The sequence below is a fragment of the Narcine bancroftii genome, chromosome 3 (genome assembly GCF_036971445.1).
Source record: "Narcine bancroftii isolate sNarBan1 chromosome 3, sNarBan1.hap1, whole genome shotgun sequence".
Lineage (NCBI taxonomy): Eukaryota > Metazoa > Chordata > Chondrichthyes > Torpediniformes > Narcinidae > Narcine > Narcine bancroftii.
Window position 1 is genome coordinate 167,328,797 of NC_091471.1, and position 22,074 is coordinate 167,350,870.

Sequence of the window (22,074 nt, forward strand, 5' to 3'; positions counted from 1 at the left end):
TATCCGGAACGTATGGGGATTACAGATGTCAGATATGTGAATTTTCTGGTTGCCGGACCCTTCCAATGCTTAACTATTATACTTGCATTAAGAATAAACAGTTTAAAAGACAGTGCAAAATGTAAAGTAATTTGAAAAATATCTGAATTGTAGACCTTAAGTAAAGTTCACTTTAATCAGGTAATTCCTGTTACTTACTAAATTTAAATTTGAATCCCAGTTGCTGGTACCATAACAGTGTTAACAGCTATGCTAACTGTACCAATGTCATAATTACAACCCTGCCCCATCTCCCAAGTTTACAGATAAAGTCTTACTATTAAATGTAATAATTTAGTAATAAAGACTCTTAATAGGCAAGGAGAGGGGGACTCTTGAGAGTTTCCCCTAAGGTAGGCGGGATTAGCTGGATCTTCATCTTGGGCGACAGCATTTTGTTCAAACACAACTTTATTCAAACAGCTGCTATGGGAGGGATATGATTGGCTGAATGCTTGCTCCCATCTTCACCGAGAGTTTATGTGTTGTGTTACAAGCCCAGAGGACCCCAAAACCCAGCAGCAATAGAAAATCACCAAGACAAATGGTTACTTAAGCAAAAGTTGCTTTTAATTTTCTTAAAACGTAAAAACAGGATCAAACTTTAACTTATTACTATTAACTTAACCTAACTTAACCCCCTTCTAATTCTAAGTACACGTGTGTGTAATGTATATATGTTCAGGAAAGTTCCTTGCTTTAGTAGTCCAATCATTCACTTCTTACTTCTCCAAGTTTATCAGTATCGGACAATTCTTATACTGTGCACAGAATTTAACATTTATTTATTTTCACCAGGCTCTGGTGCTTAAAGGTGGTTGGTTACCACTCAGGAAGGTTCTTGTTGGTTTCAGAGAGATATTTGTTGCTCGTTGGACACACACAAATTGATTTCCCCCGATCAGCCATTTCAGTGTCTTGCCAAAGAAACTTGTCCCATCATGGGTTTTCCAAATGATAACCTCTTCTTCCAGGTCACTGCAGAGTTCCTCTTGTTTCCCTTATTTCAGGAGAAAAATTCTAGCCAGCCATTTCCTCTTGTAAAGGACTACAAGGGTTTTCAACAGGCAGAACTCACAACCCATCTTCAAAATGGGGTTTTCAACAGGCAGAACTCACAACCCATCTTCAAAATCCCCTCTCCCCCATAAAAACCAAACCTCCTCCCAAGGCTCTAAACCTAATCCTTGAATAATCTTTATCAGCTCTTGAGCCTGGACTTTTCATTTGCACCTGCTTTTGAAATCCTTTACAAAGTAGTACCATTGTCTTTGCAAAAATCACTGGGTGCCTGAATGCCTCGCTTCAAGCAAAGCTCTTGCATTTTAAATGAAATTTGTTTTACTCTGTGAAGTGACCTACACTGAACCCCCACAGTTATCTCTTTTAAAGACATTTATATATCATATAACCTGTAACAATTACTTTGGAGAAAATTTACTTTTACAATTTAAACTTTTTATTTTTAATCCTTATTTATTTTAAATCTTTATTTGTTTCCTCTTTTTTGCCACTTGCTTGGGGTTGCTGGATGCTTGAATTCTGGATAAGGGGGATTTTGCTGTACGTTGTTTCTCACTTTTGCCCTGAGCTCATCCTTGATCAAGGGTGCTATGCCACCTCCTTTGTTTCTTTGATTTCCAATCATCTCCACCCTGCCATTACATTTCTGTAGCGGCCATTAAAGCAGACTCATTTTTACTGATTTCTGCTCATTAATTTTGCTTCTAATACAAGAGTCATTCAGAAAAAGTGTCTTGTACGAATTGTCCTTTCGGAAACCAGTAATGTTTGTCTTTTTGCAATCTTTCCCTCTCTAACTTTTGCTTTGGTCACTACATTGCTTCTCTTTGTCTTTCTGCATGGATTCCAGTCCTGCTGCCATATTAATTTAAGTCCTCCCTAACAGCTCTATAAAACAATTCCCCTGGAACATTAATCCTGGGCCTAGCCAGGTGTACACTGTTTTGTTTGTACTGGTCCCACCTCCCCAGAAACTGGTACCAATCAATCAGGAATCTGAAATCTTCTCTCTTGCACCATTTCTCAAGCCTCCTATTCATCCTAATAATTCTGCTGTTCCTCATATGACCAGATCCTATTTTTTTAATTAATCTCCTAGCTTCCTAAATTCAGCTTGTTGGACCTCATCCTTTTTTCCTGTTTCTTTGGTACCAATATCATCTTGATAATTGGCTGGTCACCTCCTTCCAGAATGATTTGCCAGATGCCAATGAGAATTGATCAAGCTACCATTTGACATTAATATTGAACAGTTTTGAACAGTGGGTTGCCAAATTTCTGTGTGGGCACTTTTCATCCAAATGGCATTGAGATCAACTTCTCCAGTTTCTGATAGGTCACACCCCTGCCTCCCTCTCTTCCCCATCCCTCTGTCCCTTTTCCTCCTGCTCACCTCCTCATTCCCTCTCCATTTAGAGAGCAATCCTCCCCCCCACCCCCACCATCAGATCTCAACTTTTTGTTTCTCTTTTGTCCTCACCCAAATCCACCTACGATATCTTGCTTGTGACCTGTGCCTCTTCCCCCCACACCATTTTATTCAGATGCTTTCTTATGGTTTGCTGAGGACAGGCAGTCAGTTCCAAATTTCCAAAAAGGAGGACATGCAGGGTTGGCATCAATGTAAGTCTAATGGGGTGGGCACAAACTGCCATTCAAAGACTCTCTCTGCGGGTGAGGGGTGGGGATGGGCTTGGCTTACTTGTATTGCATGCTGATGCTAGTGCTGTGGGTGGAGGTGGAAAAATCCAACACCCAACCCCAACCAACCAATTTTCCCTTGCAACCGTGTCTGCCTGTCCTGCATCGGACTTGTCAGCCACAAACGAGCCTGCAGTTGACGTGGACATTAGCCTCCATAAATCTTCGTCCGCGAAGCCAAGCCAAAGAAGAAAGGGTGGAGGGGGTACAATAACCTGTCTTGGGGGGGGGGGGGCATGTCTGCAAATGTTCCCCCCCCCCCCCCCCTTGATGCCGGCTCTGAGGACTATATAAATAATATAAATAGTGTGTTTATAAAATAAAAATATAAAATGTATTGCAAAAGCAGCAAAGGCAAACAGATGATCACCTTGGTTATTTTATTAAATAATAATGCTAACATGAAACTATTTTTGCCCATATAAATCCAGCAAAAACCTAGCTATTTCAACATAAATCTGATTTTCTGCTAGAGCCCTTTTTCCTATTCTGTGATTTATCATTTTACTTATTACATACAATACATGCATTCATACAGTATAAATAAAGAAATGAATGTGGAGCCTCACTCACCCTTCTTCAAAGTCGCCACTACTCCAATTGACTTCGAAGCACTGCTGACTGCATCAGAACTGTGTTTTCCCCTGTCTGCGGGCTCACCGCGCATGCACCAACCAGCCCCAGTGCTCCATTCTGTTGTGCATACCCGCAAGAAGAAACATAGCCACGCACGGCCTATGGATCCCAGGATGCCCCATTTCACAAGATGAGTATCCGCCTCCCTTTCCCTTTCTGGCCCTTCACCCCCCGAATGGAGGACAAACTGATGTCCGGCTTGAAGTGGCACCAGACGGAGGATAGAGAGCTCAAAAGCCGGACTGTTCATCCTAAAACTGGATATCTGGCCACCCTAGTTTTGCTCGTGCCTTGACTAAGGCTTCATGGAGGAAAATGTGCTGACTGGTTGCATTACGGTCTGGTGTGACGACATTAATACCTCTGAATATTCTTTGGCTTGGCTTCGCGGACGAAGATTTATGGAGGGGGTAAAAGTCCACGTCAGCTGCAGGCTCGTTTGTGGCTGACAAGTCCGATGCGGGACAGGCAGAAACGGTTGCAGCGGCTGCAGGGGAAAATTGGTTGGTTGGGGTTGGGTGTTGGGTTTTTCCTCCTTTGCCTTTTGTCAGTGAGGTGGGCTCTGCGGTCTTCTTATATGGAGGTTGCTGCCCACCAAACTGTGAGGTGCCAAGATGCACGGTTTGAGGCGATATCAGCCCACTGGCGGTGGTCAATGTGGCAGGCACCAAGAGATTTCTTTAGGCAGTCCTTGTACCTTTTCTTTGGTGCACCTCTGTCACGATGGCCAGTGGAGAGCTCGTCGTATAACACGATCTTGGGAAGGCGATGGTCCTCCATTCTGGAGACGTGACCCATCCAGCGCAGCTGATTCTTCAGCAGCGTGGACTCGATGCTGTCGACCTCTGCCATCTCGAGTACTTCGACGTTAGGGATGAAAGCGCTCCAATGGATGTCGAGGATGGAGCGGAGACAACGCTGGTGGAAGCGTTCTAGGAGCCGTAGGTGATGCCGGTAGAGGACCCATGATTCGGAGCCGAACAGGAGTGTGGGTATGACAACGGCTCTGTATACGCTTATCTTTATTATCTGAATATAAATCCCTGCAAAACATAGTGGCTATAGTCCAGGACATCACAGGCAAAACCCTCCCCAGGGAAAGCTGCCATCGGAGAGCAGCAGCAATTGTCAAGGATCCACAGCATGCTACTAATAGGTTTTCTGATATGGGACTCACTTAAAGCATGTTTAAGGGGACAAATTATATCCTATACGAAGAATCTTAAGAGGGAACATATGGCAGAAGTACTGGAGAATAAAAAGCCAAGATATAATACAATACAAACCTATAGGACAGAAAAAGCTATATTAAAAACAATACTCCTAAAAAATTTGCCAGAATTTCCAATGTCATACCAAATCTCCGCAAACTCCTGAAGAAGAAGAGGCACTGGCGTACTTTCCTCATGAAGACATTAGTGTGCTGGAACGAGGAAAGGTTTGAGTCCTAGGTCCTGGAATTTGCTCATCAGTTTTGAGGGGATGATAGTGTTAAATGCTGAATTGTAGTTGATCAAGAGGATTCTGATGAATGCATCTTTGCTGTCCAGGTGTCTTCAACACCAGCCTTTCAAAAACACTTCATCACTGTTAATGTAATTACTGTTGGTTGATAGTCATTTAGGCAGGTTACTATACTCTTGGGCACCAGTATGATGGACACCTATTTGAATTAGGTGGGTACCACATCCTGCTGGAGTGAGATATTGAATATATCCATAAATACATTGGTAAATTGGTCAGCACAGATTTTTAATAGGCCTGGTACTCTGTCCGGACTGGATGCTTTCATTGGATTCACTCTCCCGAAGGCAGCTCATACGTCATCCTTGTATATGGACAGGAGAGGATCATCAGGGGCTTGGGGATGCAGAAGGGTGATTCTTCACCGTTACTGTGATTTAAAATAGGAAGTAGAAGGCATTGTGTTCTTATGGGAGTGAAGCTTTGCCATCTGCTACCTCACCAGATTTGGTTTTGTATCCGATTATGTCAGGTGTCCTTCAATATTTTTCCATTTTCATTTGGGATTTCCACTTCACCTAGGAGATGGCTTTCCATAGGTCATACCTGCTCCTTCTGTATTGACCTTAATATCAAGACTTAAATGCCTGTGATCTGGCTCTCAGCAGGTTCTAGATTTCATTGTTCTTCCAGGGCTTCTGGTTGGGGAATACCCTAAATGATTTGTTGAGACATGCTTGTCCACAACGGTTCTGATAAAGTTTGTGACAGCCCTGCTATAATCATTTAGACCCTGAGCAGAGTCCTTGAACACCATCAAATCTGCTGACTTAAAGTCCTGTAACCATTCTTCAGCCTCCTGTGGCCACTTTCTAGGTGTCCTGTTCTCCAGAGCATCTCTTTTTAGGCTCTGTCAATATGAAGGCAGAAGTAGGACAGCCAGGTGATTTGACTTGGGAAAAATGTGGTCTCGGGAAAGAACAGTAGGCCACCCTTATCTTGGTGTAGCAGTGATTGAGTGTTCTGGGACTGCTGGTACAGCAGGTTACATGCTGGTGTTAGCAGGGTTTTCTTTATTCCGACCTGGTAAAATTTGCCAACTAAGATTTGTTGTGCGTGGGGTGGGTTGTCTATTGTTTACTGACCACATCATGCAGCAAAGCAAGTGCCGATTTGTATTCAGCATTGGGAGGGATATAAGCTCCGGTGAGAATCACTGTTGAGAACTTTCCTGGTAGATAGAAGGATCTGCATTTAATTGAGATTTTTCTCTCAGGCAGTAGAGCAGAAGGTTGATGTAACTCCAAATGCCTGTGCTACACCAGCATTATCTGAAAAGCGCACACTGCTCCTTCTCTCTTTGCCAGAATCTGAGTTCTGATCCAGTACTAAAAGGTGAAACCATCTGATTGCTTGCTGTTAGTTGCTTGCTGCATTAAGACCAGGCTGAGATTTGTCTTGCCTGTCTCTGATAAAGCAGCCTCGCCCTCGTGACTTCAGTTTTATTCTCTAGTTGACTGGGCATTCACCAATAATAAAGATGGTAAGGGAAGTCTCAGACTCCTGCACTTCATTCTTGTTTGGATCCTGGCTCTCACTCCACGTTTCCAGCCTCGACCTTGGTGGTGGTGTGGCCCTTTAAAGGCCTCTGCTTCTCAGCTGGCCTGTTCCTGACTCAGCTGTTACCCAGGAGATTTATAGATCATTAATTCTGTTCAGCAGCTGGTCCAAGAGGGGAAAAAAAGGCATGCAATTGATTTCATTTAAAGCAGCTCAGAAGGTAAGTATTTTAAAGGAATATTTCACCCTGCAGAACGTCGCCGTGGGTCACCAGCGCAATCTTAAATCTATCTCCCCTATCTAACTGTGACACCACTTTCAAGAAAATGTGTTTCAGTATTCCCAGATCCCTCACTCTGCAGTCCCCTCCATTTACGCTAATCCTAACCTGGTTTGTACTCCCAAATTGCAACACCTCACTTGTCTGCATTCAATTCCATCTGCCATTTTGTATCCAATTTTACGTGCTGGTTCAGATCCTGCTGCAAGATTTGAAAGCCTTCCTTACAGTTTGCTACACCCCTCCAATCTTAATGTCATCTGCAGATTGTTGACCTAGATGGCAAATGGTGCACCCAAAACCAATCCTGGAGGTGCACAACTAGTCAATGTCCACTCAGGTCGCCAATCATCCACTACCATTCTCTAGCTTCTCCCACAAAGCCATCCTCTAATCTAATTTAATACCTTATCGTGAATACCAAGTGACTCAACCTCTTGACAAACTTCCCTCGTGGTACCTTTTCAAAGGCCTAACTAAAGTTCATGTAGACACTGCCTTTCCTTCCCAACTTTCCAAGTAACCTCAAAACTATCAGCTTTGGTTAGACATGAACTAACATGCACACAGCCATGTTGACGTTCCCTAATCAGATTCTGTCAGTCTAAGTACTTGTTTATCTGGTGTTTTTAACAGTGGGTAAGTTATTGAAAGGTATATTAATGTCAGGGTCACTGGCCCATAATTACGTAGATTATTCTTGGAGCCTTCCGTAAACAATGGAACTGTAGCATTTGCGCTACGTGGGTGTGGAGAAGAGCCACACACACACACACACACACACACACACACACACACACACACACACACACACACACACACACACACACACACACACACACACACACACAAACCCCCCCCCCCCCCCACCCAAAAGCCTTAAAGTCGAGACTGGTTTATTGCACTAGCCATCACGCTTGTATGGGCCCTAGACGCTAATGTCAGGGCACCGCGTCATCGGAGCGCTGGCCTAGGATTGGCTAGCATTCCTGCTGTGTGGGAGGTCACCTGAGATAATACCCAGTGCATCCCCAGCTCTGCATGGTCACCACGTTCATTGGCCATTTTTGTGGGCTGCTCTGCATCTTTGTGCATGGACGATGATATGAGGTCTGCCGGTGGACATTAATGTCAGATTATTTGGGCTGACAGGGATATATTCCACCCTGAGACCAGAGACGATTGTCCTATACACGGATCCTGCTGCGCTTTGGCAAGGGCCACGTAGTCAACCCCCAGGACAGGGCATGGACCAATTCGATCACAGACATGACAGAGCTTCAATTGCCACATTGATTTCCCCCCCACTTCCGATGTGCTTACATATCCATGGTAAATTCAGACATGTAGGATAAGTGTCACTGCTGTCAGCCCGACCAGGCGTCCAATACCTTATGGAGGGCGAAGGTCAGACCTTAAATTGCTAACCTTCCAGAAAGTAATGGAAATGTCTTACTGCCAGGTACAGTGCCAATAGCACTTGGTTGAAAGCTCTGCAAGGCAAAGATGTCTGCTCAAAAAGGCCAGGGGTTGCTATTGGCCTTCAATGATCTTTCAGTACACCTCCTACTGCTGTGCTGGAGACGTTGGCTATCAGAGCAGTAGGTCTGGGGTGTACCAGGAGGGTGGCATTGTCCAGCGGGTCTTTGACATTCTGGAATGCCCACGAAGGCTCATTGTCCCAAGTAATGTCCTTTGACTTGTTCGACATTAGCTCAAAGAAGGGGTGCCTGATGTGGGCCACTGCCGGTATGAATCTGTGGTAAATGTTTATCATACTGGCGAATTCCTGTAGCCCCTTTACTGTACATGGCTTGGAGAAGTGCCGGACCTCCTCGACCTTCTCAGTGAGGGGTGTTGCCCTGTTTGTTTATTCTATGCCCCAGGAAATCAATAGTGTCCAGGCAGAATTGGCACTTTGCAGGGTTAATTGTCAAACCAAATTCACTCAGCTGGGTGCACAGTTGTCTCAGATTGGCAGCATGGTCTTTGTGGCTTGCGCTGAGGATATCATCCAAATAGATGAACGCAAATGGGAGGTCCCAGCCCACTGCGTCCATCAGCCACTGAACAGTTTGTGGTGCGTTTTTCTCCCAAAGAGCATCCAAAGGAATTCAAACAGGGCAAAGGGGATTATAATCACAGTCTTGGGAACATCCTGCAGGTGAACTGGGATTTGGTGGATCCCCTAGATCACACATGTCAAACTCTGGCCCGCCATATAATTATATTTGGCCCGCAAGATCATATTAAATATATATTAGAGATGGCCCGCTGGCCGCCGCGCCAGTATAGCGCATGCACACTGAAGGTGAAAATGAAGACGCCGGAGCTGTGGAGGGATCTCAGAGTCCCGAATCCCGGGGATCAGAGCGCCGCACTCAGCCCGCCCGGCTCCCGGACACACAGACGCGGCTGGAGTTGGGGACCATCCTCGCTGGGTCTGCGCTTCAGCGGCGACGCCAGATCGAACATCTCGTTGGCGATGCCTTCCCCCTCGCTCCGTGCGCGGCGGACCCTGCCTCCCGCTCCTTTTGTTGGAGACGAGCCTGGCGCCGTGAGATCGCAGTTTAATCCCTCTCCAACCATGGGAGGGGGGTGGGAGCAACGCGCTCTTCTCAGCCAATTCCTCCACCGCCCCGGACGCCGGCGTTTCAACGGGGGGCTCGGGTGCCTTCGTCAGGCGACCGACCTGTTAGTCCAAGACAAGGGGAGAGCGTACAAACTCCACACAGACAGCACCTGAACTCGGGTGAATGTGGAGCTGCGACCCCACATTCCACATCAGGACTGTGTGTAAGATTGGGAGCAGTGAGACGGAAGCTTATTTTGTTCCTGTGATTTAAGCCTTTCTTGGGGTGGGGGGGGTCCTTCTCTGACCACTTGCCTAACAATTAACCTAATCAGATGTGGAGTTACCACAATACAACAGTTCTCAACCTTTTTCTTTCCACTCGCGTCCCTGTGCCATTGGTGCTCTGTGATTAGTAAGGGATTGCTGAAGGTGGTCTGTGGGTGGGAAGAAAAAGTTTGAAGACCACTGCTTTAATCATCCCTCATTGACTCGTCATGTGCACGGTTTCAGAACTCTAAAGGAAATGGGCCAATGACAATGACAATGAAAGAGTTTATCCAAAACTATTATTAAACATTTATTTTAATAATAAAAAGTTTAACATTACATATGTTGAAAGAAGAGAAAACATGCAGATGTTGTTGAAAATTTTCAATGAATATTTAGTTCGGCCCTCGACTTAGTCCAAGTTTTTAATTTTGGCCCTCCGTGAATTTGAGTTTGACACCCCTGCCCTAGATGAAGTCCACTCATGCCTCATGCAGGATGGAGGCAAAATCTTGGAAATGGGGCACAGGATATCAGTCAGATGTGGTGGCCTCATTGAGGTGACAGTAGTCGCTGCATGGCCTCCACCCCCTCCCCCCACCAGTGTTTTTTTTAAGCACCATGTGGAGATGGGAAGCCCATGGACTGTCGAAGTGCCATACAATCCCCAGCTCCTTCATTTTCTTGAACTCTATCTTCGCAAGTCTGAGCTTTTCCGAGAGGGAGCCAGCGTGCCCTGGCTTGATGTAGGGACCCTCAGTCAGGATGTGATGCCTTTCCCCATGCTTTGGCTCGGCCATGGAGAACTGTGGTGCCACTATTGAGGGGAACTTCACCAGGATGTGGGTGAACTCATTATCTGAAAGCGTTATAGAGTCAAGGTGGGGGGCAGGTAGTTTGGCTTCCCCAGAGGTAAAGTATGAAAAAGTTCTGGCATGCACCAAGCGCCATTCTTTGAGGTCTACAACTAGGCAGTGGGCATGAATGAAGTCGGGCCCCAGGAACGGTTGCACCACTGCTGCGAGGTTAACAGTCTATGTAAACCGGCTGTTGTTAAACTGAAGTGGGGTGGTGTGGGTACTAAAAATCTGGATGGAGGAGTTGTTGGCTGCCCTCAGTGCTGGGCCCTACTTGCTGTTGCGGATGTTGAAGGCCTGCTGGGGACAGGATACTTAACTCGGTGCCAGTGTTGAACAAGGAAATGCCTACCCGAGAAGGAGTCCCAAGCATAGTGGAGGCTATCACAGGGGCCAACCATCAACGAAACCTGCAGGGTGGGTGGCATTGACAGGGCTCTGCACCCCATTGCTGATTATAGTAGCAGAATTGTCCCAGGGTACTAACGCCTCTCTGCTAGTCTTGGTTTCGTAGTTGGTTATTTGTGGGGCTTGCTGATGTGGTCTTTTGACGATGCTGGTATCCTCTCTCCTGAGCATGTCTGCCTGGGCCGCAACTCTCCAGGGGTTGCTGAAGTCCGCATCCATGAGAAAAAGTCAGATGTCCTCGGGCAGTTGATCCAGAAAGGTCTGCTCAAAAAGCAGGCAAGGCTTGTGGCCCTTCATCAGAGTGAGCATCTTGCTCATTTGGGTGGACGGAGCCCTGTCCCCCTAATCTGTCCATATGCCCATATGCAGCAAATGGACTGAGCGCTCGTGCCAGGAGAGCCTGAAAGTGCGGGCTAACAGCTCTTTGAGGGCCACATATTTGCCTTGCTCTAGAGGCTGCTATAGAATGTTTATGACCCTTGTAGCTGTGTCCTGATCAAGTGTGTTCACAACGTAAAAATAGCGGGTGTCGGCGGTGGCGATGTGTCGAAGTTGGAACTGAGCCTCATTCAGCTGTGACATCCAAAACTTTAGGAGCCTGAGTGAGACCGCATAGATGGCCACTGGTCCACCTGGTTTGTTATCTTCGGGTCCAACTGCCAGTTGGACCTGTCAGGGTCATACAACATGGGTGTGGAGGAGAACGACACGCAGACCAAAGCCTTGGAAGTTGAGACTGGTTTGCTGCACTGGATCTTATTTTTATATGGGCCCAGGCGCCGACGTCAGGGCCTGCGTCATCAGAGCGCCGGCCTTCCGCAGTTCAACGCCTTCCTGCTGTGCTGGATGTCCCCTGGGACAATGGCCGCCGTCACCCCCAGATCCGCGCAGTCATTGCGTTCGTCAGGCATTTTGTGGGCAGGTCCGTGCCTCCATGCGTGGGCCACTACTGAACAACATTAGCTATCCTCTGCCCCTTCACCCGTGGCTAAGGACATTTGAAATAACCTGTTTGGCCTCCTTTCAGGTCAAAAGGAATATCCAATTTTATTTGCCTTAAGACAATAAGCACTTTTTGTCCTCAGCAATCCCTAACTTCTGTGTATTTCCCGAGTAAAATCCGATGCTAAAAAAATTCCCTCATTTCTTGGCTCCATGTATAGGTGACCACTCTGGTCTTTAATGGGACCAATTTTGTCCCATATTCTCCTTTTTAATATATCCATTGAAGCTCTTGGGATTTTCCTGCAGCTTGTCTGCCAGTGCCACATCATGCCTTCTTTTAGCCCTCCTGAGTTCCTGGTGTTCTGTTGTGTTTCTTAACACTCCCTTCCTTGGAGCTTGTACCTGATATGCACTTCATTCTTCTCAACTAGAGCCTCAATATTAATGTATTCCCATCTGTTCTGTAATTTTGTCCCTTGTCCTTCTGTCCTGAAGTTGCTGATTTCTTGTGCGAATGCAGTTGGAATTTTGGAAAACCTTTGTCAGCCAGTGATCATTTTCATGTGTCGATGTTTGTGCAATAGCATCTCACAACTGTTGTACCAAGATAGACAAAACTTTGGGTTCATGGAAGTATCGCGTTTATGTTCTCCAAGTTGCTGATTTGGAAATACAGTTCAGGCCCTTCATCGAAAAAAAGGCAGCGGAGCCGCTGTAACGACAGCGTTGTCACTGGTGCGAAGGGCAGGGAATGGAGATAAGTGCTACTCTACCATCCAGTCCTAATGTTGACTGCTCCATACCAACTTTAAATAGCCTGTTAAAGGAGCTGACAATCATTGTTTAAAATCCTGCATCACTAAGCCTGTGCCTATGAGGTGTTGCAGACTTAAGAGGGGAGCAGCAGACTGGCACTGGGCACCAAAAACTGGGAGAACACCCCTCTGTTGAGAAGGAGAAGCACAGGAGGTGATCCAACAGGATGAAGACTGTGCCAGCAAAGGACTCGGTAGCTGAAGGACTCACACAGGTTATGGATATTGGCAACCTGAAGTCAAAGGGCTCACACCAGTCTGCAAGGTGCAAGAGGCTGGATCATGGCAACCAGGTATTGAAACTGGAATTCAAAATGGTGCTGAGGGCAAGAAGTGCTTCTGAAGGGCATCAGGCACTGAAGCCTTCCTAAGCATATTGAAGGTTTGGATCTGGACCTTGGGTTGCAAATAGTTTGAATAGGAGTCTGTGAGGTAGCAGAAGCTGCAGGAGCATTGGAGATTGATATCAGCCATGCTTGTATCCTGAAAAGTGAATAAATAGCCTTCAGAGAAGATGAAACAACTTTGTATTATAAACTCCTTAAATTTATTAAGTGCAGGAACTTCAAAACATAGTTTGCCTTGAAGTGTAATTAATATTGTCTCTGTTTAGAATTGTATAAAAAGCATCATGTGATATTAGCAGACCTTTTAAAACTTTAGGATGAAAAAAATTGGGGTTCTGTTCATGTGTTATGTAGTGCTTTAGAATTTCTTTGAACATTTAGTTCTTGCAAAGCAGGTATTTCCAGACTTGGAACTCTTTTTTAAAATTTGTTGTGGCTTGGCATCTTTGTGAGGACTGAGTTTCTTCTTTTTTGTTCCTCAGGTTTCTGATTCATCGATTGATAAGGATGTCTAGTGATCGTGCTCTATTAAATCGCTTGGAGCAGAGGGCTGCAGACGCTGACCAAGTCATTGAATACCTTAAACAACAAGTAGCATTACTTAAAGAGAAAGCAAGTAAGTTTGGAATGTATTAATTGGTTGATGTATTTTTCGGATTACTTTCTTGTTTTTATACAATTATATGTCTTAACAATGCCCATTATCGATAATACTGCATCATCCAGAGTTTAATATAGGATGGGATGTAGCCTCAATAATCACAGCAAACATTTATTTTAATTGGAAAATAATCTATTCCAAGTAGTAAGAAAACAGAAACTTGCAACGATTGTTCAGAATAGAATCAGGATGATTTCTTCCAAAAGAAATCAAGTGAAGCGTACTTAATAAGTGTGCGTGAAATCAAACTTGATCATTTGTAGAGGTCTAGTAACCAAGATTGACTGACATTGAAATTACCCAAGCATCTTAACTTTGGTTGGCGATATGAATTTTTGGAAAGACTTCACAATGCGCTGTGATAGTGTGCTAGATTGACAAATGTCTAAGGAGTTGCTTTTCAAACTGCTTTTGTGTTACTCTGGCTAACCAATAGGAGTTTAGGTTACTGCTGAGAAATACCATGATCACTTTACTCTTAAGTGGACAAGCAAATGGTATAGCAGTGTTCCATGCCACCCTCACTTTCAGTTGATTTGAGGGGTTGGAAAAACTTATCAGGAATTTTTTAGATTTTGAGTTGCTTTTTTTTTCTTCATTATTAAGATACCCCTCATAAATTGTGATTACCCTCAACAAATTTTGTGTTGTATTAATTATATTTGAACTAAATCAGTGTTTGTTCTTGCTGTCATTATTGATTACGAACCTATGTAGCGATAGGAGTTTGACTGCAGTTCCTTTGTGAAATGAAAAAAAATTGTCTCAATATTTCTTAGTTAACAACAGCACTGCTATCACTCCTATTGCAGTTTTAATTGGGTAAATTAACCAAAACCTCTCCTGGAATATCATTAAAAGAAGGTCAAAATTGTATAATGTGTCTTAATGAAATCAAGAGAGGCAGAGGCATTTAGCAAGAAGATACTTTATGACTTTACTTTTGCATGTTTGCTGCCTTGAAATCTAATCTGGCAAGACCTGTCCACAGAATTGCCCTGAATACATTACGGCACAAAAACTGACCACTTTGGCCATTCTAATGTGTACCAAACTATTTTATTTACCTAGTTCCACTGACCTGCCCCCAGTCCATACCTCTTCCATCTGTGTACCTGTCCAAATTCTTCTTAAATCGTAAAATAACATATAACAATTACAGCACGGAAACAGGCCATTAGGCCCTTCTAGTCCACACCGAACCAAACACTCCTCTCTAGTCCCACCTACCTGCACAATGACCATAACCCTCCACCTTCTTCTCATCCATATACTTGTCCAGCTTTTTCTTAAATAATAAAATTGACTCTGCCGCCACTATTTCTCCCGGAAGCTCATTACACACCGCTACCACTCTCTGACTAAAGAAGTTCCCCCTTATGTTACCTCTAAACCTCTGCCCCTTAACTCTTAACTTATGTCCTCTTGTTTCAATCTCTCCTACTCTTAACGGAAATAGTCTATCCACATCCACTCTGTCTAGCCCTTTCATAATCTTAAATACCTCTATCAAATCCCCTCTCTACCTTCTACGCTCCAAAGAATAAAGACCTAATCTGCCCAATCTCTCCCTGTACTCTAGATGCTTAAACCCAGGTAACATTCTGGTAAATCTTCTCTGCACTCTCTCCACTCTGTTTATATCCTTCCTATAATTAGGCGACCAGAACTGCACACAGAACTCTAAATTAGGCCGAACCAACACCTTATACCATCTCAACATCACTTCCCAACTCCTATATTCCATGCAATGATTGATAAAGGCCAGCATACTAAAAGCCTTCTTCACCACCCTATTCACATGAGTTTCTACCTTCAGGGAACGATGTACCGTTACTCCTAAATCCTTCTGCTCTTCTGTATTCATCAATCCTCTCCCATTTACTACGTATGTTCTGTTTTGATTCTTCTTACTAAAATGAAGCACCTCACACTTATCAGTATTAAATTCCATCTGCCATTTTTCAGCCCACTTTTCTAAGCAGCCCAAATCCCTCTGCAATCCTTGAAAACCTTCTTCATTATCCACTATTCCGCCTATTTACTAATCCAATTCACCACCCCATCATCTAGATCATTAATGTATATAACGAACAACAATGGGCCCAATACAGATCCCTGAGGCACACCACTGGTCACTGGCCTCCAAATGGAGCCTGCATTTACTGCTTCAGCTGGTAGCTCATTCTACACACCCACCAATCTGTGTGAAGAAGTTCTCCTAAACTTCCTTTCACTCTTAACCCATGGAAAAAGCCGATCTACATTTACTTTATCTATCCCCTCATAATTTTAAATATGTCTATCAAATCTCCTGCCATTCTTCTACACTCTAGGCAATAAAGTCCTAATTTGTTTAACTTTTCCCTGTAACTCAGTTCCTGAAGTCTGGCAACATCCTAGTAAATCTTCTTTGCTCTCTTTCTATCTTATTGACACCTTTACTGTAGTTGGGTAGCAAAATTTCACATAATACTCAAAATTTGGCCTCACTAATGCCTTGTACAACTTTACCATAGCATCCCAACTCCTATACTCAATACTTTGATTTATGAATGCCAAGATGCCAAAAACTCTCTTTACAACTCAATCCACCCATGATCCCACTTTCAGGGAATTGTGCATTTGTATTTCCAGATCCCTTTGTTCTACTACCCTCCTCAGTGCCCTACCTTTACCGTGCATGTCCATGCATGTCCTTTTCATGGTTTGTCCTTCCAAATGCAAAACCTCACACTTGTCTGCATTAAATTCCATCTGCCATTTTTTTCAGCCCATATTTTCAGCTGATCCAGATGCCTCTGCAAGTTTTGAAAACCTTTCTCGATGTCCGCAACACCTCCAATCTTTGTGTCATCTGCAAACGTACTGATCCAATTTACCACATTTTCATCAAGATCATTGATATAAATAACAAACAACAATGGTCCCAGCACTGATCCTTGAGTCACACCACTGGTCACAGGCCTCCAGTCTGAGAAGCATTATCCACCACTACTCTCTGGCTTCTCCTATCCAGCCATTGTCCAATCCAGCTCACTACTTTACCATGAATTCCTCACATCTGAACCTTCCTGACTAAACTCCCATGTGGGATCTTATCAAAGGCCTTACTATAGTCCATGAAAACAACGTGCACAGCCTTTCCTTCATCAACTTTCCTGGTAATCTTCTTTAAAAATGCTATTAAGATTGGTTAAACATGATTTACCACATACAAATCCATATTGACTGTCCCTAGTCAGTTTCTGGCTATCCAAATAATTGTATATCTAATCGCTTTGAATACCTTTCAATAATTTACCTACTACTGACATCAGGCTCACTGGCTTATAATTTCCAAGGTTACTTTTAGAGCCTTTTTTAAACAACGGAACGTAAGCTATCCCCCAGTCCTCTGTCACAACACCCTGGTACACTTTAAATATCTCTGCCAAAGCTCCTGCATTTTCTATGCTAGCTTCACTGAGGTCCAAGGGAATATCTTGTCAGGCTCTGGGGATTTATCCACCCTTATTTGCTTTAAGACAGCAAGTATCTCCTCCTCTTTAATCTCTGACTTCTATGACCTCACTGCTTGTTTTTTCTTGCTTCCCACAACTCTGTGCCTGTTTCCTGAGTGAATACTGATGGTGGAAAAAAAAATTAAGATCTCCCCCATCTTTCTTGGATCCATACAAAGCTGACCACTCTGATCTTCAAGGCGACCAATTTTCTCCCTTGCTACTATTTTACTCTTACTATACCTGTAGAAACCTTTAGGATTTTCTTTAACATTGTCTGCCAAAGCAACCTTGTGTCTTCCTTTAGCTTTTCTGATATCTTGAGGTTTTTCTTGCATTTTTACCTCATTTGCTCCATGTTGTCTCTACCTGTTATACACCTTGCTCTTCTGAATCAGATCCCCAATATCCCTTGAAAACCATGGTTCCCTTTACCTGTTAACCTTGCTTTTAATCCTGACAGGAACATATAAACTCTTTATCCTCAAAATTACACCTTTGAATATCTTCACTTGCCTCACACATTCTTGCCAGAAAACAACATCCCAAATCCATGCATTCTAGATCCTTCCTCATTTCTTGAAAATGGGCTGAGATTCTAAATGGGAGAAAGACCAGAGGCTCAGATCTATCCTTCTCTTAATTATCTTGAGACTAATGGCGTTATGATCATTGGACCAAAAATGCACCCCTGTCACCTATCCTGTCTCATTTCCCAATTGGAGATCCAGTATTGCCATCTCTCTCATTGGTACCTCTATATATTGATTTAGAAAACTTTCCTGAACACATTTGACAAACTCCAAGGCATCCAACCCTTTCACAGTATGGGAGTCCCACTCAATATGTGGAAAGTTAAAATCTCCTACAACACAACCTTGTGTATCCTGCAGCTATCTGCTGTCTCTCGCTACAGATTTACTCCTCCAATTCCTGTTGATTTTTGGGTGGTCTATAATATAACCCCATGAATGCACCTTTCCTGTTCCTCAGCTCCACCCATATAGCCTCAGTTGATGAGCCCTCTGGTCTATTCATCCTGAGCACAGCTGTGATATTTTCTCTGATGAGCAATACCACTCCTCCCCTTTGATTTTTTTTTCCCACCTTTCCCTCTTTTTATTGCATCTGAAGCAATGGAAACCCAGAACATTGAGCTGTCAGTCCTGCCACTCCTGCAACCAAGTTTCACTAATGGCCTCAATGTCTATAAGGCTTTGCTTTTTTCAAACCCTGAGATTCATTCCATCAAAACCAGTGACTCATTTACATTTGGCCCACAAGTTTGCTCAGCGCCAATAGTGATTGTATTGAGGGCCTCTCCTTCCATTGCATTCATCACATGATTCTTTGGCACGTTGGACATGTTTTCCACTATGAAGATGGGCACAGAATAGTAATTGAAGGCCTTGGCCATTTCCATTTTACCCAGTATTTATTCCCATTTCTCATTTTCCAAGGGCCTTCATTGATTTTAGCCACCATTATCCACTTTATGTAATTAAAAAATACACTGAAGACCTGCCCCTGGATTGCAAATTGATGAAATTGTAGGATGTTAGGGTAAGGAATTGGAGAGCTACTAAAATTTCAAAGCATTATAGGGTTAGAAATGTTGTGCAAATAAAGTGAAGAGAGAGAGACCATCAGAGAGTGAGAAAACACACCTAAGAGTTTGAAAACTAAACCATTTCCAATGAAGAGCAGTTTAGCAAACAAGGGTGAAGTGTGAATGGAGTTTGGGACATATTAAGATGTTCAATGTTTTTGCTGTGAGCTCATTTACTGAAGGTGGGAAGAAGGGTTGGATTAAATTGGTATTGTATAGTTTGGTGCTAACAATGGGAAGGTGGCTATTTATGCACATGTAAACAGAAATAGGGTAGATGTTAGTGATGGTTGCAACAGTAGAAGAAAATAGTCATGGTGATTAGAGAGTATGTGCCATTAGAAACTAAACTGGATGTCAAACTTTGGGTCAAAATAGGAGAAATTGATGCAAGATTCCTCTCCAATTTGTGTGAAAGTATATTAGAATGTCCAAAAGTGACCTGTTCAGATGAGATGCCAAGAAGTTGTTGTAGTGTATAGAACTGCAGAACAGTAGGAGTTGAAGCTCTTGGTTGACAACTAAGGAGGGAAAATAGAAAGGATCTTTTGAATTTTTGCCCTGTGCAGGAAGTTTAAAAATGCATTCATTTTAGATCTGATATGTTCTGATCCTTGGTTTGAAGCTGTAGTGTTTAATGCTCCTGAGTGAAAGAGATTTTCATCTGTAACCCTGTAATGAGACTTCAGTACAGGATTGTTCACTACTTGGTGGTTTTGTCACATTTATGTATCAGGAGTTTTTATTTCTTGTGAAATAGACTGGGTATTTTTTCATATATTGCAGACTTAATTTTGTCTATTTAAAGCCCCTTTCACATTTGCAAGTGATCCTAGGAATTAACAGCTGATTACCCTTTAAAGTGTATAGTGGGAAAGCAAAATCAGCTGAACACAGATGTCAGATTATGTCATCTCATGCCGGGGATTGACTATTTCGACCCCTAGTGACACCAGCGATGCAATCATGCAAGTGTGAAATGGCATTTACATTGTGAGATTGAAATGGCCCAAGTTTTTACTTGAGTGCAGGAACATGAAGGAAGAAAACATTAAAGTGAAGATTTAAACTTGGCTGTGGGAAAGTTGCAGTGGGGAGAGAGATAGGAAATGAATAGCAATAGCGGACAATTTTTAAACAGCGTGGGAAAGTTGGTAGCACTATAGCGCACAATTTATAAAGACTGTGGAAAAAGCAATGACAGATTTGACTTCCCAGAATTCTGTGCAGCAGAGAAACTCCTCTATGAATAGAAAGAGAACCAAAGAGGAGCCGTTTTAGTAACTTGAGTTATTTTGCTTCTCATCTGAAAGATAAATAATTAAAGTTAAGCATGTCATAATATGTTTTTACTCTCAATTTTAATGCCATGATTTATAGCAAACTGTCCCAATACCAAATACATTTTTCTGGTATTTTTCTTGATTATTTCTGAAAGAGTTAATTTAAAAACACTATACAGTACAGGCCATTCAGTCCTCAATGTTGTGCCAACCCATATAACCACCCAGGGAAAAAAAGTACTAAACCCTCCCTACCCCATAACTGTCTATTTTTCTTTCATCCATGTGTCAGTCTAAGAGTCTCCTAAATGCCCTAATGTTTCAGACTCCACCACCATCCCCGGAATCCTTGGAAGGGCATTCCAGGCACCCACTACTTTCTGTGTTTATATTTTAAAAAAACTTACTCCTGATGCCTCCCATAACTTTCCCTCACTTAACTTTGTACTTGTGTCCTTTAGTGTTTGCTGATCCTGCCCTGGAAAACAGGAACTGGCTGTCCACCCTATCTATGCCTCTCATTATCTTGTGGACCTCTATCAAATTTCCTCATTCTTCTACGCTCCAAAGAGAAAGGTCCCAGCTCTGTTAACCTTGCTTCATAAAACTTGTTTTCCAATCCAGGCAACATCCTGTAAATCTGCTCTGCACCCTCTCCATAGCTTCCACAACTTTCTTATAATGAGGTGATCAGAACTGAACACAATATTTCTAAGTATGGTCTTATCAGAGATTTGTAGAGTTGCAACATCACCACTCTACTCCTGAATTCAATCCCCCATTAATGAATCCAAGCATCCCATAGGCCTTCTTAACTATCCTAGCAACCTGTGCGGAAACCTTAAGGAATGTATGGATTTGAACCCCAAGGTCCCTCTGGTAATCCACGTTCTAAGTAAGTGACCATTAATCCTGTACTCAGCCTTCTGGTTTATCCTTCCAAAATGCATTACCTCACACTTATCTGGTTTGAACTCCATCTGTCACTTTTCTGCCCAACTCTGCATATATATCCTCTTGTCACCTTCAACAACCTTCAGCTCCATCTACAACATATCCAACCTTTGTGTCATCTGAATACTTACTGACTCCTCCTTTTGCCTCTTCATCCAGGTCATTTATAAAAATCACAAAGAGCAAGAATCCAGAATACATCCTTGTGGCACTCCACTAGTCACTGACGTCCAGGCAGAATACTTTCCTTCCTCTACTACTACTCTGCTTTCTTCCTGCAAGCCAATTTTTTTCATCCACACAGCCAAGGTTCCACTGATCCTGTGCCTCATGACTTTCTTGATGAGTCTCTTGTGGGTGTCCTTGCCAAATGCCTTGTTAAAATCCATGTAAACCACATCCATGGGCCTACCCTCAAAAAACTCAATTAGACTCGTGAGACATGATCTTCCCTTCAAAATCCATGCTTTCTATCCTGGAGTAGACTGTACTTCTCCAAATGCTCATGGATCCTATCCTTAAGAATCCTCTTCATTAGTTTGCATGCCACTGATGTAGGACTTACTGGTCAGTAATTCCCAGGATTTTCCCTATTACCTTTTTTAAACAAGGGGACTACATTTGCCATTCTCCAATCACCAGCACATCCCCTTTGGCCAAAGAGGACTCAAAGATCATCGGTACTGCCCCAGTTATCTCTTCTCTCACTTCGGACAGCAGCCTGGGGTATATCGTGTCTGACCCTGGGGACTTAACAATCTTGATGTTTTTAAGAAGATCCAACACTTCCATTTCCTTAATCACCACATTGTCCAGCACACAGGCCTGTACTATTTTGACCTCACTGTGATCAAGATCCTTTCCTCTTGTGAATGCTGATGCAAAGTGTTCATTTATGACCTCCCCACCCCAAAACCTCCTCTGTCTCCAGGCACATGTTCCCTCCTTTATTCTTTAGCTGCCCCACCTTCATTCTCATAATCCTTCTGTTCCTCACATACACATAGAATACCTTGGGGTTCTCCTTAATTCTACATGCCAAGGCCTTCTCATGAGCCTTTCCTGTTTTCTGCTTCCTATATCTAACATATGCTTCCTTCTTCCTCTTGACTAGTTGCATCACCTGTTTTGCCACGGTTCCCTTTTC

General features: G+C 43.4%; 1 protein-coding gene across 4 annotated transcripts in view; it reads left to right on the forward strand.

The window, feature by feature from the left end:
* aimp1a (aminoacyl tRNA synthetase complex interacting multifunctional protein 1a) overlaps positions 1-22,074 on the forward strand; it is a 75,751-nt gene that overhangs the window by 24,268 nt on the left and 29,409 nt on the right. For all 4 annotated transcript variants that reach the window (XM_069925753.1, XM_069925756.1, XM_069925755.1 and 1 more), the window contains exon 2: positions 13,400-13,533. In XM_069925753.1, coding sequence (XP_069781854.1) covers positions 13,400-13,533 — 134 coding nt within the window. The remainder of the gene's footprint in view (positions 1-13,399; positions 13,534-22,074) is intronic.